Consider the following 18830-nt stretch of genomic DNA (forward strand, 5'->3'; position numbering starts at 1 on the left):
TGACTGCTCCAGGGGAACCTTACTAGTTGAATTCAAAGTTATCTTGAGACGAACCTGCTTGTTCTAATATAGTGTGATGCCAGAAAGTAAATCCTACTTCTCAGACCTTTAGTACTTAATAACAAACAAAACAAAAATCCCACTGATTGAGCCCAACAAAGAGAAGCAAAAATGGGATATCAATGGCAATTTGTATGTTTACTTGTGTATGAAGAACTCTCAGTGAACAGCAAAGCCATTATAACTGTCTTGCATCAGCCAAAATGAGAAGGTAGTATTTGGAGTATACTAAATATACCAGATATATTGGAAAAATAACTTGCCCACTTACTATAAAAATATAAAAAATTGAATACTTTTGCAATTTAAACAGGAAAAAAGAAACATCTACAAAGAACATTACTAAATAAATTCTGCAAATACTTCCACATATCACTGAAAGATAAAGCACAAGTGTGACACAGAGAACACTTATCAGAAATCTGTCTTTAAACTATAGAAAACCCCACTACACCTTAAGAAAGCAGAAATGCTGAGAGGGAGACCAAGCACCACAAAACAAAACCAACCAGAAAAACATCCCAAACTGAAGCAAACATACCAAAACTAACAAAAAAACCAAACACAAGCAAATAACCCCTCCCAGACACTTAATATACTTCGAACTGTCATTAAAACTTTAGCTTTGATTAAATAGTTTTAGGGATTTTTTAAAAGTCACCTAAAATATGTCTGCAGTGAAAAACACTTAAGCATTATCTAAGGTGAAAAGTCTTACTCAACATTTTGTTCTTCTGTAGGTTTTCATTTTTGTTTGCTAAGTTATGCCTTAGATAACATTTTACACAGTGGTTATATAACTCTGCTGATGTCAGTGTTACTTTGTCTCAGGCCTACTAAGCTGCATAACTGCCAACACATTTTACATGATGCAGGGTTTCTTTCCACACCAGGAACAACTTTTGTTTCTGTAACTACAAAGGTATACTTTTCTTGCTCAGAAAGGCCACAAAATTATGCTAGGGATTGTGGAGGGAAGAGAGAAAACCAAGGTCCAAAAGCAATGGCAAAAAGAATCCTTTATCAACGCTGTTCATTCTGTAGCCATTCTGTGCAAATCCCAGCCACAAAGAGCAAGCAGCAAAAGGAGAAAAATGAAGTGGAAAACTCTGTTCAAAGAAAAATAAAAACCTACTAAAAATGCCAAGTTGGCATGATAAATCTTCCTTAATTTTAGATGTTTTTCCTAGCAGCATTCTAGCAAATCTTTGTGAAATACTATACATTACCTTTAAATAAGATCCATAGTATTTTGTTACATAAGGACTATCGCACTGACTTAAAACAGTTATCTCTTGCTGTATGTCTTCTATTTCATCTTCTGCTTCCTCAAGGTCTATGATTTTTATGGCAACCACTTGCTGTGTCCGATTATCAATTCCTTTGAAGACCTCACCAAATGAGCCTTTCCCAATGCGTTCCAGTTTTGTGAATAGTTCTTCTGGGTCTGCTCTATGGTTCTAGAAAAGAGAAAAAAAAAAAAAAAAAAAAGGAAGGGAAAAAGACACATGAGGTGCCTAAGTTACTTCCAAGTTATTAGCCGTCATTACTTCCCAAGAAGCACATCATCCAGATTTATCATCACCAGAATGGCTGCATCAGATAAATTTATTTCCCACACACTAACTTCTAATTCAGCTATTAGTTACAGAACATACATTATGCAATTCTGTCAAAGGTAAGTGAGCCTTACCAGGGAGGAAATCAGGTACAAACCTCATTTCACTTCCTCACATAACAACCCTTTAAAATGAAAGAATAGAGCTGTTCTTAACATTAATCCTGTCTGTGCAGTAATTCAGAAGACTGGGGAATGCAATTACTGGCACAGGACCACCATCATCACCCAGGCAGAAAAGGCTGGACTTCCCACCTGGCCAAGAGCCTGGGGCAGGCACAGCTCCCTGTCACATAACTCAGTGAGGGGTGGTTGGGAGAGGACGGCACAACAGCCAGATTCCAAGATCAGGTAAGACTAGGTGTCTTTGGGGCAGTTAAAAGTGCTGACAGAAAGATGAGCCAAAGGAACTGAGAGATGTTCAGCAAAGAAATAAGAAGGCTGTCATGGAGTACTGAACCCACAGCACTGGTAAGAACTGACTGCTACCACCATACATGCACACAGAAGCAAAACACTGCTGAGGACACCACTGGTTTGCAATCTCTGCTGAGTAGCTACTCTTAAAATCACCAGACTGGTTATTATACAAGTATTTTAAATTTCTTAGCTTCACTCAAGTAGTCAGGAGGGCAAAAAAGAAGGAGCAAATTCTCATTTTCCCTTCAAGATAAAGCAAGCCATGTGGCTGCTTAGAGAACCTTGCATATCCAAACATCAGAGCAGTGGCTTTTGAAGGATGAGGATGACACACTCCACAGTTTAAGAACACAGAACTTCAGACCAGAGTACAAAAGTTTACTGAGAAACATTCTGAAGAGGTCAGACAGACACACCAAAAGAACAGAACAGCCCATGTTTTGAAGAGCAACACAATTAAACACCTTACTGCTATCAGAACTGGGCAACTGACTGCACAAATCAGAGCTGAATAAAGAAACATCCCTGCCTGAAAAAAGCCCTCTAATTCAGTAAGAAGTTTTGAAAATACGGAAGAGATGCTTTGCTCTGCATCTTTCTCACATTCCAGAAGTCAGAACCAGCAAAAGAAGCAGCAGGTTTGAAAGAAGACATTTAACCTAAAGCACAGATTACGCTACATAACCAAATACTCAAGTATCAACATCAAACTCCAGAAAACAACTTTACATTGGTGTTCTTGAAAATTCATGAGAAAATCTTTACTGGGAAAAAAGATATATTAGTACTTTAAGCTAGTCCAAAACAGACAGTCCCATTTTCTTACAGCTGGGCCCTTACTGTTGCTTCTTCCCTTTGACCAGAACCAAAATGTATTCAACAATAAGGTGAAAGAATCAGGAAACAGATTTAGCTAAGAATTAACTATATGATTTGCCAGGTATATTTTCAGCTGAATCAGTTCACTGCTCATACATACCAAGCTGTTATTTCTGCTATCACAAGAGGCGGGAACATGAATTAGTACAGCAGATTCATACTGATCCGTGGAGGTAAGATTTCTAGATTTTGCAAACAGACAAGACACACGGCTGCTCCTGAGCAGCACATTACAAGAGGAATGAGGAATTTCCCCTTTGTCTACAAGGAGCTCATTGCTACTCTGCTCCATTAAAAACAAGCAACTCCTAGAAATAGTTAAACAAAAAAAATGTATTTTCTTCTGTTGATAGAGACAGTGAAAGACCCAAAAGATGAACAAATACACAACCAAAGCAAATAAAAAAAAAAAAGGGGGGGGCCTATTTGGCCTGAAACCTGGGAGAACTAATATTGTTATATTGGGAAAGCAAATTACTGAAGGCTTGAGGTGCTCATAAAACTTTTAGTTAAAATGGTCCCAGAACACCAGTAAATCTTCAGACTGTCCAAAGACAGACACATTGCCATACACTACTGCACCAGCTCCTGCCATCATTTCATCGCTAAGACTAGAAACCATTTAAAAAAAAAATCTGGATTTAAAATCTATTTTCATGAGTGCTCCAAAAAATTTTTGTAGGGACAGGTGTAGCAAAAGCAGCATGACTGCCACCCAGCCTTTCCCTGCTGCCAGGTAAGATGCCAAACTGTCGTCTAGCCAGGAATCGTTTCTCAACTGCATTAGTTACAATAAGGAATAATTAACTGATAGTTCTCCATTTACAATAAACAGAGACACACAGTTTCTAAGAAACAAGTTAAGAGAGATGACTGGCAAAACTTTTTATTGATGCTTAAATACTCATCTTTACAAAAACTAGCTTCAATTTAAGACATACTTGGAATCTGGGATTTCAGGAGTCATTCATACTAATAGCTGTTGCTGATTTTAGATTAAACCTGTTAAACACTTCCAGTCAGATAAAAGAAAAGCAATTTAATCACAGACATACTCAGCTAATCCAGCCCTTTACAAATGTCTGATCACCTCAAAGGGCAACACCTGGATTTTGCATGGGGAGAAACCTTAAGCAAAAAACTCCTCTGGGCTCCTCAGCAGAAAAGCACATCACTCCATCCTATACACCCACTCAACCACCATCAACAGAACAAACCAGGCCTACAAATTCTCTCCCCCGAGCTACTTCAGGTGAATCAGAGCTTTAAAGGCTATTTTATCTTCCAACAACTCCTGATGCCATTATATGTGAGTGCTGGAGTATAGGGAGAGATCAGTCATGGTTGGACTTCCCAATGCTGCACAACTCCATGTACATCCCTGGGAGGAGGAGGTGGAACAGAGGGGCATCAGAGGAGAACAAACTGTGCGAGACTATTTGAGGAAACAGTCACATCTTTCTATACTCAGAAAATCCACTCACAGCAAGCAAAGTCAGCTTTACAGCTTCTGCTACTCACCGAGGCTGACAAAGCACTGTAGGACACTCCAGGATAAAGACAGATATTTCTGACCAACTACAGCTAATATTGAGATAATGTCCTATGGAATGACTTCAGACTCGTAACACTACATAATTTAAAACACGGCCATAGTACAAAGACTGCATTTTGAAACATATTTGCTTTTACCTTTCTTAATTTTCTTGTCTTTCAGCCTATTGTTCTACAGGAATGTTTTTCTATAACTGATGAAAACAAAACAAAACTTTAAAAGACTGCTCTGTAAACAAATGTACAGAAAAGGATGAAGATATATTTTATATAAACAGAAGTGCATATGTGTGTATACACACCCTCAGTACATACCTGTAGATACAAAAATGCTGCTAGCAAGGATTTTCTTGCTATTTTCTAAGTCCGTGAGAGACTTTTCTCTCTCACAGAAGAGGTGGCAGGGAATGTAAACAACCCAGACAACTACAACCTTGAAAAGTCTTGTTTATGGTATAGTAGAAAATATTTTGACAATGGATGTTTTAGGATTTTAGCCGATCACCCCCAAGGGGTGGCTGGTCCTTTGTCCAATTAGACTAAGAAGAAAAAAGTCTATAAAAGAGTTTGTAAAATAATTAAATAAATCAATCTTGCTGCACAACTCCTGCCTGCTGGACCTTCTCCTCCTCCTCCTCCCTATGGCTGCGGGACACGGTGCTATACCGTAGGAACCAGGCCTGCGGTAATACATACCAGTACATTTCTGCAACACAGCTGTCAGGTAAGTTTCTAATATGGTACAAATTGAGATTTTTAACACTATTAACACTCCTGAGCAAAACCACCCATTGTTATTCCTTGTTTTCTCACAGATCTTTCAGTGAAATGGAAAAAAGCTTTGAAAGATGCCTGCATGAATAACTTTTTTTAAAATAAATACTGGTTTCCATGGGAAGCCATGTCTGTTGGGCAGCAGATGGTAACAACACAATAGACAGTATATGGACTCCATCATCACCTCTCCAAAGATAACACCTTGGAAGTGCACAAATCAGGCAGAGAATGTCTTGCTCTTCCCCTCCCTAAGCCTGGTTCTATAGACAAAAGCAGCAACAAGTATGACAAGCACAGGCACATTCACTTGCCAGCTCCGTTCTCACCAGTGTGACTAAGAGCACCAGCATGAGTGTGACAAGACAAGCCCTCTGCACTGCTTCCAAGTACGCCACTTCACCAGCCCAGTACAACCACACAGCCTGGAGCCTTCAGGAAAACTCTCTTATCCAACCTTGTGCCATCACTGTACCTGTTTATACACATACGTATGTGCACACAGAAAGTCACACAATCTAACTCAAAAGAGAGGAAGTCATCCAGTCTGACCACCCGCCCAGAAGCCCCAAATAAAAAACACTATAGCATAATTTTTGCCAGCATACTTTTTTTTTTAAAAACGTAATTTCTGCCAGGTGCTGCATCAAGTATTGTGCCAATCTGGCTTGTAGAAGCACTTTCCTTTGATTCCAATAAACACGTGTTTCTGAAGCAATGTCCTGGCTGTGTTCTGCTACAAGATTGACTTGCTGATTCACCTTTCCACCTCTGACCTTGTCATGTACCTGTTCTTCATATTCTGAATTCTTCCTTTAAAAGAAACTTAAAACATACTGAATATGTAACTTCCAAGATTATACAGACATCAAATAGACCAAATTAGAAGAAACAGTGTGTCAGGCTTTGTCGGGATCTGTTGGTGCAGGACAGCTCTTTGACAGAAACAGGTCTTCTGAAAATACGTATTAATGAATTTCATTCAAATACAATTGAATGAAAAAGCAAAACTTGAAAGACTCTTGGACAGACTGAACTAAGGCCTTGATTCTAACAAAATCAATCACCTAACATCCTCTAGGATTCCTAAAGCAAGTATTTTAACAGTCTTGTGAGATTTCTTCTAAGTAGTCTGTCAACATGAGAACATACATCCTCTTGTCTTAACAGTATTTCTAGAACCTGAGAAATGCTGTTACACTAACAGGACTTTCAAGCATCTCCCAGGCTTTATCTGGAACAGAAGTTCCCTTAGAATTGTAGCAGTGCTACAGAACAGCTCACCTACACTGGGAGACATTACCCAAAAAGCATTAAATAAAGATAAAATAATTAGTTCAAAGGATTTTATAAAAGGTTGGTAAGAGAAGACCACAGAGTGTTTACTCATGCTTTTCAAGCACCCACTACTATGGCACCGTAACAGGTCCTGGTAGCTTTGGAAGCCATCAGAATTACCTGTGTTTAAAAGACTGCATTTTCAAGCAATTCCATTTGCAGGCATTTACATATTCTCAGATAATAAGTAGCCTCTTAAATTTTTCTTCTGTTCAGAACCCCCAAAAATAAAATTAAGAGGGAGTAAGAAAGACAAACCTGATAGGCTACCGTACTTCTTAAGAGTAATGTCTTAATCGACAGATACATTCTTCTTATCTCTTCCCATAGAGTATCTGCATGTAGTTTCAGATATTATATATATATATACACACACATTATACACCATGCATGTTAAATCATATAACAATATTTATTTACATAAATTACATATATTTTCATATTTTACCTGCATAAGGAAAGTTACTCCCAGAAACAGTGCCATAGGTGGTAGGGGTGTGTGTATACATAAAAATTTAAGTAGTTTGAAGTTAATGAAGGCACAGGTGCAGATCCATTATTACTTACAAACAATAAGAAAAAATGAACCTGCTGACATTCAAGACAAGGGTGGAACCTCTAGACATCTCTTTTTCTCCATCTTGAACACATACACACTTCTGTTTTCAGCTACTTTGGCATGCAAATAAACTCTAATGCTGCCCTGCAGTCCTGTTCAAGACTCAGATACCAGGATTTGATTATATTTACTGGAACTGTATGATACATACGCAGAGAAGATTATTTTAACAACAAAATAATTTGATTTTATCAAACTTTTACATTATCTAGAAGCTTTTCTACTCAGTGGGTAGTAAAAACTAGATCTGGGTTTCGCTGTCCTTAAATGGGACCTGACCTCCATTACACCCTTTATGAAACATCTCTCTTATCTGACAAAGCCAAGACTCATTGCCATTTTTAGTGAGAACCTGGAGAACTCCATATAAAAGCAAAAATAGTAAGCAAAAACATATGTGGCTTTGTTTTTATCAAGTTAGCCATAAGGTGAGCTGCTTGAAAATTTATATGACTATCAAAACTCTAAAATCAGCATTCAAATCCACCTACTGTCAGATTTTTAAGGAAAGAATTACCTTTATATTCAAACCATCTCTGACCTGTGGCAGATGCAAGTTGCTGAAAATGGAAAACACTGAACTCACTTCCTCTGTTCTTAGCTTTTTTTTCACACAACATAAAGCAGCTTAGGAAAAAGCATAAATAAGCACAAAAAAAACCTAATACCATATGTCCCAAAGATTAGCTCTTTGACACAAGGCAATTAAAAAAATTTACACCAATTATTTATAAAGAGTACTCTGCACCGAGGAAAGAAAACTATGAGAAATTTCTCATGACAGTGAGTTTCTCTATAACTGACATCCTACACTTCAAACGGAGTCACACTTGATTTCTATTCTGTGTATCAACACCTTTTAACTACCTAGCATATTTTTAAAAAGTCCTCAAACCACTGCATATAGTTGCATGATCTCCAGTCTGTTCACATGTCTGAGGAGCATAGCCTATTAAAAAAGTCAGAGAAATTAAGGCAGGAGGAGGGACACAAAAACTACATGATTGAGTCTTTACTATGATTTGAGAAAGATGTGAGTGGCTAGAATGTTTTCTAGCTAGAAGTATGGACATCCTGAAATGGAGAAAGAATCAGTTCAAGAAATCAACAGGTTCTGTGATGTCCCAGTGTTCCAACTAACTCTGTTCTGCATTTATTAAGAGTTCAACAAACTGGTATTTCACAACAAGTTTCATCTTCTCCGTTGAACAGTACAGTATAAGTGACAGCTAAATGAGTAACTAACCCACCTCAATGAACGAACCTGAATTAGAAATCGGAACATAAAGGACTACTGCAATTTCTCATTAAAGAACACTTGTAACCTCTCCATTTTAAGAACTGCTTTGAAAAACCCACTCTGCAGAGAGATCTCCAAGGCCAGATCTAATAGGAATATGGAAAAATAACCATTTATGGGCTGCAGCCTACTTTTAGCAGTGTGCCTTTCCTTTCAGCACCAGCCTGCTTATCAGTACACAATTTTTTTTTTTTTTTGCCACACCTATTTCAAGGAATAATCACGTCAGAACTCTGCCAGCAATAAACTGTATCATTACAGCATTTCAACAATTTTCCTAATATTTAAATACAGCTAAGTGGCAACTCCTACATAAATTTGACAGGCCTTCTCACTCTAGAAGCCATTTTAGCATTTCTTCTGTGTAAGTTAGGACTTGATACACAGATTTTCTGCCTGTAAATAAGATTAGAATCATACTATAAGCCAGCTAGAACAAAGATAAGGTTTTAAACAACAAAATCCAAGTTTTAAACTTGCCAGTTCATAAACTAAAAAGTAGTAAAAAGACCTCAAGTATAACACATTAGTACTTTTGCTAAATCTCTCCAGTGAAGAAGTCATTACTTATTTTCAGTCTAAACAAAATTAAAGTGAGGCACAAACACGCTAGTTGAAAAAGGATGGCTCCAAACCACAGTGTGGGTGGGCTGAAGAGCAGGCCACAACTTTAGTTACCACAGGTAACTAAAGTCTTCAGGCATAGTGACTGCCTGCAATAAACCCTAAGTGGGACCCCACACTTAAGAGGGTATCGCCATTCCTTTAATTTGGGGAGGGCTATTTGGAGAAAGGAAGGCAAACACACCAATCTACTAGAATCCTAGGTTTCTGTCTTCTCCCCAAGGCTAGAGGACCACAAGCTTGAAAGCTGTACTCTCTTCTTGAACACTGGCCCTTGATCATATCAATGATACTGGACCTGAAGTTACAAAAAGCAGACAATGAAAAACCAGAAATACAGCCCCAAAATGAGCTACAAAGAAAGCAAGAAACCTCTGCTGCCAGAACCAACCTGCCAGTTTCAGGAAACTCCTTTTTCAATTACTTTGCAGCTCATTCATAGCATGGCAAAGCATCTCATTACATAAAACGAAAGGGGAAGGAGGAGGGGAGGAAAAGAAACACCCTGTAAAAAAAAACCAAGGAATCAGATTCTTCTTGCCAACTAGACTAAAGCTGTGCAGGAATGTAACAATGTTCTTGCTATGACCAGCTGCCAGATGACACCTTCCTAGGTGAGAGATCAACAGCAAGAACATTTTGGTCCCCTCATAATTCTCTATGTTTTTAACTGATCTACATCAGTAGAAATTCAATCTTGTTTATTGTGTTTTACATTTAGGCATGCTACAACGCTCAGGCCACTTCAAACTGTACAGTGTTTTTATTATTCTGCATTCAGCTCCCAACACAGAAGCTTCCATTGAAACACAACTTGACATCTTGCAAAGCATACACACCCTCTGATCCTCCCCCAGTCAACATTATTCAGATATTCGGAACATATAACAGTACTCAGTTGAGAGGAAAGCCTGCAAAAGATAGGGAGCAGGGGGAAACAGGAAAAAGAAACATTCTCCAGGACTGAACACATGGGTCTTGAATTCTGGTTCATGTAAACAGTGAAGCCACTCTGGGTTCTCAGACTTCCCCTTCCTAGGCTCAAGTGTGAAACCTGTAGATTTCTGCACATTTCTCATTCATTTTTCCTTCACTGATGCCCAGAGAATTCATGCAGAACCATGACAGACTTTGCCACAAAGCTTTTTCAGATATGCTGCCTCAATCAAGATCATTCAAATGAAGATATTAGCAACACAAACTTGGCTACACAATTTCAAAAACTGCAGTTCTGTGCGACTCTTCAAAGTTTTCCTCATGAAGAAGGAACTAATTTGAAGCCATTCTCTTTCCCGAGCTACGGATCTAATCAATATAGCCCATCCCTGCAAAAACACATGCACAAAGTATGAGGAAGAATGAGACCAGCAAGCTACTGCTACCTTGTCAGCACCTGTATTAATAGTTTCTCTGATTCAGTTCTTTTTGACAAATTTATTTGGCTACCAATTCTCTGGCAGAGGAGATTTCAGTGAGTATCACCAGGTGGGCACCCTTCCCAGGAGATTTAAGCTTCTCCTTCAGAGCTAAGGAGTGTGCTCAGTGATCCTCATCTAATCAGCAGAACAGACATGTTCCAGAAGAACTGCAAGAAGTTTAAAGAACAAATGACAGTTCTTTAAATAGAGTGAATACCAGTGAGGCAGTATTAGGAAGGAATTTGATTTCCAATTATTGTAAGAAAGAAATAGCAGGATTTGGAACAGTGACTCCTGACACGATAGATACCTCACCAACTCTTTATTTCTTCAAAGACAACATACAAGCAGACACTACAGCATGACAAAAAATATTTGTCACAGAAGCATTTCAAAACCAACTTTGTACTGTTCATCTCCAACCTCATCTTCCCAAAACCCATTCCTGAACCCTTTTGTCAGTTATTAAATTCAGTCCCTTAAGAATAAATGAAAGACGAAATGTCCCAAAGAATAAATGAAATTTCATGACTTCTAAATCTGAAGACAGTCACTAAAGAGCAAATAAGTGGTACTTTTACTACTGGTTTTAAAATTCATCCTTTCACTTTTAGAGGCGACTGAAAACTGAGGCTACTACTCTTGCCTATCTTCACTAATACATTTCACAGGTCTCATAGGACAAATGCTGTTGCAGAGGAACACTCATATATACTCTTCCTGGGGTGCCACCAAGTTTCTGTATATAAAGAAACATTCCTCCTCTCAAAACAAGCACCTAAATAAAAAATTGCAATATATTCCTGAGCTACTGCTTGCTATACATTCTCCTTTTGGAGAAAAAGGAAAAAAGCAAGACACAACTTTCATCAGGACCTGTACGGCTGAGACACTGGAGTTCAAAAACAGCCAGTGCAAATATTTTAAGTGTTAAAATCAGAATAAAATAACAATTCTATCATTTTAAAAGTCAGAACTCTGTTTTCAGATGTCATGTTTTTATCTTTGGGGGAATATTATTCTCTGCTCAACATTGACAGTGTATGATGGTACAAAACAGCACACAGATTAAGGTGCATTGGTTTACGTGCTCTCTCCAGTTTCAGCTGATTTGCCTCTGAATTCCAAGTCAAAGCACATAATGTGTCTATAGAACTGCAAAATACGCACAAAAAATACTACTATAGCACTGGACTTTTGCTTTTAACCCTGGTAAAAGCACCTGCTGAATTCCAGATGATTATACCTGCACAGCTCCCATGTTCCAAATACTTTTCAGAGCTCTGTCTACTCCTTTGACAGCAGTAAGACAGTACAAGGATGACTGAGCCCTACTTTTCCTGTCACCAGAGTAACTTACCACAAGGCATAAGACGGGAGAACCAAGTTCAGCTAATAAAGCCTGAGCTGATTCAGCAAGCTACTAGATACAATATAGCTTGTAGGTCCTACACAACCAGGAAAGGAACAACTGCAGTGTTGAATTCCACAAATACATTAAAGCAGATCTGCCTCAAGCAGCAACGAGGCATGTTCTCCTTAAGGCTTAAAATATTGTCTTCCTGCAGTCTACCTGCACTGTGGCTCAAAGTACCAATCAAGGAACTGAAACTGGAAAAAACACCACAGTCCACATCAACTTAATCAAAAGAAACCAGTTTTCTAGGCACTGACAGAAGTCTCCCAGTGCCCTGCAAGTGCTAGACTTTCCAGTTTCCCTTCAGTAAGACATGTTGCTAAATAGTAAAAGTTTAAAGCCTTTTCAAATTCACTGCAGAAGCATCTGGATACAGCTCAGGTCCTAGGAGAGGAATAAATTAAAAGAACTTTGAATGGATCTTTCTTCAAAGGTTTAAGTTCCTCTAACATGCACCTTCTAAACATTTAAGTATTTTACAGTAACAGACCGGTTGCTTTTAACAGAAGCCATATTTTTTTAACTTCAAGGCATAAGGTTTACTAGAAATCTAACACACTTCACGACTAGCTTTAGGTACCACACACTTCTAGATGTGCACTAAGTTAAGAGAAAATGGGAGGTTTTTACTAGGGCTATGAAAAAGACCATTTACAAAATTAAATGGTACCTATCCTTTAATCTTTCTCCACCCATCCAACTAGGCAGTAACTGATCTGCCCCTGAGCAGCCTGCAGGGAGGGACTCTCCAGCTTCCAGGCTCAGGCCATTCAATGAGCAGTGCCCTACAGCCACTCTTAACTGGCAGCACAGAGAGCAAAGCTCACCTTGACATCCAAGTTTTCATTTCATCAAGCAATCCTTCAGTTGTGAATCAGAGTACACTGGCTGATAGGTCACATGCTCCTGGCTGCTCCACTTTTAGAGGAAGTTAGACTCTTTATTGCAAGATAGTCTGAATGCTAATAGAAACAGATGGAGAGCAAGTCTAAACAACCTTTCTGGCTGTGCTCAAAACTACTGTCATACAGGATCAGGAGATACAAACAAAGTCATGAGAAAAGAAACAGAAAGTGTTTAGATGAGTAGGATAGCAGAGATAACGGGACATAATCCCCCAAACCAGGTTCCAAAGACACACACTAACAAAAAATGCAAATGAGAAGAAACAACATTTCCATCAGTTAATAAATTAATATTTCACAGACTTAAGGGTTTGCATGACAAATTAGAATAGGAAAAGGGCAAGTTTATACATTTAAACTCTACCAGCTACAAAAGGCATTTACTAGTTGAGTAATGCTCCATCAAGTTTACGGACTATTTTACAAAATTTAAATGCTGACATATTAAAAAGTAGCCACCCTATCCAACTTAGGAAGGTTAATTGTTACTCACTTGCAAGTGAACAGTTTCCAACCTCTTTTATCTGTAAAGAGTTTTGGAGCATTGTGTGAGATGCTGCCAAGAACATAAGTTCATCGGAAACACATCAATCTAAAATGATGGACATACTTGAAATGTTCCGATCACTTGAAACAAACAACGGTCTGAACTATGTACTCTGCCTGCTGGGCAATACAAAAGCATTTGTGTAGGACTAATAATATGGGGCCCAACACTTTCTTCACTCCAGCTGTTTTCAGCACCTGGGCTGGCAAAGACACAGAGCTGTATCTCACAAGCTGTATCCAGAAATGTTCCGTGGGAGTTCAACTGGATTCCTTGAAGATAGTGCTGGTGAACAGGTTTCTCCCGGTGAGATCCCAAAGCATTCCAGACAAAGACCTAGTTTTATTTTTATCCCAAGGAATAAAGTTACTGCGACATTACTGAATTAAACCTCAAACCTCACAATCAAGCTCACTGCAAACTGTGCTTCCTATACCCAGGACACCTTAACTGTGCTCACCATCCTTTCCATTTTCTATCTCATCTTGGATTCTGTGTAAAATGCCATAATTTGGGGTATCATGTTCATCTTCAGACCACTCATTTTATACATACACTGAGCACTTTGATTTCAGTAGCTGGGTAAGTTAACACTGTACAACTGGATCAAGTGAAGCCTTTCCAAAGGAGCAAGGAAAATACATGTGTTTAAGAAGTTGTTTGCAGAGGTAAGAATTGTTAAGTATAAAATTTCATTTTGTTAGGGACACAAGACAGGTTAAACAGAATGTAACCACTACATAAACAAATGGCTCTGTAACTGCTCATAAGGGCAACTGATAATACTACCTCTGGGTCTGCCACTGCTGCCAGGGGAATAAAGTCAGGCTCCAAGTCCACCAAAATAACTCCGTGTGCCTTTCTGTAATTTTCCATATTTGAGGTTTTTTTAAAGGGGACCTGACTCTTCATCAGATGAAAAATCTTAAAAGAGTCAAAAAAGCTTCTGTTATACTTTGGTGATAAACAGTCTTAAGCCACGTTTTTGGAGTAGGCAAATTACATAACATGTTTATTTCTGGATTTTTCTTGATACTTTTTGTATAATGAAATGTAAGGGAAAGCATAAGGTGACAATAAAGCCGAAAACTTCAAACTTGTGACATTCTCTGACAAATTCCATTTCCAACTGTTATATTCAATAAAACCTTCCCTCAACAGATTACAGAACAAGAGGTTTCACATTACAGGCACTTTCCCACAGTCATAATTTTAACATAACTATTAGATCTTCCATCACAAAAGAACCTGTTCCTTCTTAATCAACCACCACACATTTACTTTAACACTGAGCAGAAGCAGGGATGCTTTTACCATCACTTAGATGATCCCGACTGAATAGTCCAGATAGGTTAAAAAACCCAAAGGAAGGAACTCTTCTGCTTCAGACTGCCACACTGTTGTTGCATCAGTTTTAGGTTTGTTTTTTTTTAAATTAAAACACTCTGTATTATGACTCTTCTAGAAGAAGGATGAGCAGATTAATATCACACCAAATTCTATTTCTTTGTATTCTAAGGGTTTCAGGACTTGTCTAATCATCTTCATTTTAAAAAAAAGTCACCAAGGAAATAATTGTGGTTTAATTCTATGCACCTGTACCTATCTAATAGTTTTAAAAAATGTTTTTAACATACTGATATATGTTAAGGGCTGTGGGTTACACTAATAATACTAGTGGGGATAAGAACACTATCAAGATAAAGTTTATTGGTATAAAAATGGAAAAACAGAACCTTAAATAATTTCAAGGCCCTTATGGAAAACAGGACAGCAATACATTAAGCAGATATAAAAATAGGAAATTGTCAAACTAGAATGTTGAAACAGAAATTTCCCAAATACAAACACACTAGAAAGCCCAGAGGATGTAAATAAAGAGGCTCAGGCTAAAGCCTTTAAATCTTTTATCACAAAAATTCTTTAGGATGTTCTAATACAACCATTACTCTGACACAATGGAACAAGTAGGCTGAGAAGATGTGGCTTGTGTCCTCTTATAGAAACAGAAAGTCAGTGAGAGACCATAATTTAACAGATTTCAGAAAGCCTAGAAATTATTAGAAATGAGAAAGTTAAACTAAAGCACAGCACTGTAACTGGCCTAAATTAATATACAAATACCATTTATACATCAATTCTACACTTTCTAGAAGTCATAAAGTTACCTGACCATGAGATATGTTAGCTTTCTGTTCTGAAGCCTCCTAAACTCTCTACTGTATCTCTCACATACATGGAGATATATCATAAATATTTCTGTGTTATCTGAAGTGAAAAAACCTCCAATGTTATACAGGTACGACTATCCCAGAAGTTAAGAGAATGCTCGAAACACTGAAGGGGCTGCCAGTATCTGACAAGCAAAAATGAACAGTGAAATGAGCTGGGTTCTAAGCTCCTTTATGTTGATAAAGATCTGTGGCCAAACTTGTATCAGATTGTCCAGTGGAGTAAGAATGAAGAGTCAGAGGTATTCCACCTTTCCTATGGAAACCATTAACACATCAACTTGTTTGTTTTCTAAGCAGGTAACACAAATGACAAAAATGACACCAGCCCTCATTCCTAGGCGAGCAGAGCTGCAGGCTGCTGACAGACGATGTTCCCCAGTGCTCTGTCCCCACCAGACCTGGCAGATGAGTCCCAAGGTTCTCCGGGAAGCTGCACTACAAGCCCAACGCCAGGTTGGTGGGGAAATCCTGCAGCAGGTCAGCCTGCCAGCGCGCCTGGTATGTCATTTACAGCGCACCCACACACCCTGCGATTAACTTCACTTCACCTTTAATTAGTTTTAGAGGCTCTTACGTGCTCCTGGATGCGGCGCGGCCATCCCTGAACAAAGGGGCCAGGGAGGGAGGAGAATCTCTTCTCCCCCGCCGGGGTACAGGTACGCGGCCCCCGAAGCCTCCGTTACCTCGGAGCAGCCCCTGCTTCCATCCTTGCCTCCCTCGGTCCCTCGGTGAGGCGGCCGATCCGGCCTCCCTCCAGGCCGAACGCGACCTCCTCGCGGTCCCGCTCGGCTTCGCCCACCCGCAGCCCCCCGTGCCCCGGCGGCGGCTCCGCCTGGTGCGGGCCGCAAGCGCCGCTTCCGGAGCCGGGCCTGGGGCCGGGCCCGTCGCCTCCATTTTGGGCCCGGCGCGAAGCTTACCTGCATGCCGGGCACTTGCACCGCCACGGGCGAGTGGGCCATGGTGGGCTGCGGCGGCCGTGCGGGCGCCGCCCGCTGCTCCCCGATCTCGGCCTCTTTCTCTTGGGCGGCGGCGGCGGCGGGGCCTGGAAGGACAAAGCGCCGGGAAGGCGGCGGCTTCAGCGCGAGCCGCGCTCCCTCCTTCCCTCCCCGCCCTGCCCGCCGGCCCCCGCCCGCCGCCGGCTCCTCACCTCGCGGCCGCGGGGCTGCGCTGCGCGAAGGGCGGGCGGGGGTCGCTAGCGCCACTGTCCCCTGCCCGCCGGGCTCCCCGCAGCGGCCCTACCCATGCCCCGCTCCCCGGTCCCGACGCGGGGGCGGCTGCTCGGGGACCCCGGGGTGGCGGCTCTCGGCGAGGCCGGGGCTAGCTCAGAGCGCCATGTCGAGCTCCGGCTGCAGGCGGCGGCTGCTGTGCGGCAACTGCTTCCTTCTCGGCTCCGGCCTCGCGGGACGGAGCCGCCCCACGACCGCGGCGTCACAGTGCCCGCCTCCTCGGGCGGGCCAGGCCCGGGCACGGCGGATGGAGGGATAGCGGAGACCGCACAGCGTTAGCATACCCCGCGCTTGGGGTTGTAGGCGCCCGCGATGTCACAGAATCACCAACAAATAGGTTGGAAAAGACTTGTGAGGTCATCGAGTTCAACCTATGGCCCAACACCACCTTGTCGACCCGACCATGGCACTGAATGCCACGTTCAGCCTTTCCTTTACGGGACAGTGACTCTACCACCTCCCTGGGCAGCCTGTTCCAATGTCTAATCACCCTTTCTGTGAAGAAATTATTTCTAATGTCCAACCTAAATCCCCCCTGGCGCAGCTCAGACTTTGTCCCCTTGTCCTGTCGCTGGTTCCCCGAGGGAAAAGTCCTACACCCACCTAGGCTACACCTTCCTGTCAGGGAGTTGCACAGAGCAATAAGGTTCCCCCCTGAGTGTCCTTTCTCCAGGCCAAACACCCCCAGTTCCCTCACGGGCTCCTCATCGGACTTGTGCTCCAGATGCTTCACCAGTTCTGTTGCTCTTCTCTGTACCTGCTCCAGCACCTCAATGTCCTTTCTGAATTGAAGGGCCCAGAACTGGACACAGCACTCTAGGTGTGGCCTCACCAGTGGTAATGCCGACCCCTCGGGCGCTATCATGGGGTCCCTCCTGCACAGTCACAGCAGTTTCTCCCTGGCCCCGGTGCCCCCAACACCCCATCACCCCTGTATCCCTGGCTCCTGCACCCTGGAGACACAGGGTAATAACAGGGTGCAAATAACTGAGGGGATATTTGATGGGGTTTACTTGCTTTTGTGACAAAAGTGGTGATGTCTTCTTGTCCCAGGGGTGCTTCTGGCAGCCAGCTTTGGCGGAGGTGTTGAGGGCAGGCCCAGTTCGTCTTTGGAGGTTCAGCTCCCAGTTCAGGGTGGTTGGTTCTTTCTTGGCTCACCAGGAGTGTTTCCCCCTCCTTGGCCAGCTCTCCCCACCCTGCACTGGCTGCTGCAGGGCTCTCCCAACAGACACCTCTGTCCCTCACCAGTACCTGCTTTTCTGATGAGGTGGGCTGCCCCCAGCATTCTACCAGGGCCTGGAGAGGGGAAAATAACAGTGTTTTGAAGTGACTTTTTCCCATTCATGCATGAGTCACCTATTCGCACGTGTGATTCACGTTCCTGTACAGGAAAGTTTTGCCAGTTACTCAAGCAAAGCTCAAACTGACATCTTTTATGGCACTGGTTTTCCCTGCAGCCCTCTGAGCAAGACTATAGAAATCACATGGATCCATCACAAATATCTTCATGGGTATGCAAGGACTTCCCTCAAGTTCATAGGTTTCTAGGTCTAAAAGCCAATAAAAAGTAAGGTAAGCTGGAGGTGTTGGATTGCTGGCCATACCAGAGCTATCCTGCTGAGAGGGTGGGTCTCTTCAGAAAGGATGTGACAGCAGGTCACAGCAGGTGACCTCCCTCCCTTAGGACTCAGAAGAATGTTGCACTGTGGCAAGGAACACAAAACACCTCTGTTTAAGGTAAGGTTGTGTTAAAATAGGCTGAAGCCAAGAATTTCAAAGTTAGGCAGTCTTTCCATCCTTAACTCACTGTGGTTTAAACCAAAAAACAAATGGTAATGTTTGTAAAGGACGAGCTTGTGGATTATGGTGGAATATTTTTTTTCCAACTTGCCAGTTT

General features: G+C 41.4%; 1 protein-coding gene across 1 annotated transcript in view; it reads right to left on the reverse strand.

The window, feature by feature from the left end:
* The window catches only part of STK26 (serine/threonine kinase 26), a 38109-nt gene extending 21000 nt beyond the window's left edge, over nt 1-17109 (reverse strand). Inside the window, exons 1-3 of the mRNA XM_069015205.1 lie at nt 16947-17109; nt 16625-16749; nt 1290-1520 (exon numbers count right to left, since the gene is read on the reverse strand). Of these exons, the coding sequence (XP_068871306.1) occupies nt 1290-1520; nt 16625-16749; nt 16947-16950 (360 nt within the window). The 5' untranslated portion in view covers nt 16951-17109. The remainder of the gene's footprint in view (nt 1-1289; nt 1521-16624; nt 16750-16946) is intronic.
* Nucleotides 17110-18830: the final 1721 nt, after the last annotated feature.

The sequence above is a fragment of the Aphelocoma coerulescens genome, chromosome 4A (genome assembly GCF_041296385.1).
Source record: "Aphelocoma coerulescens isolate FSJ_1873_10779 chromosome 4A, UR_Acoe_1.0, whole genome shotgun sequence".
Lineage (NCBI taxonomy): Eukaryota > Metazoa > Chordata > Aves > Passeriformes > Corvidae > Aphelocoma > Aphelocoma coerulescens.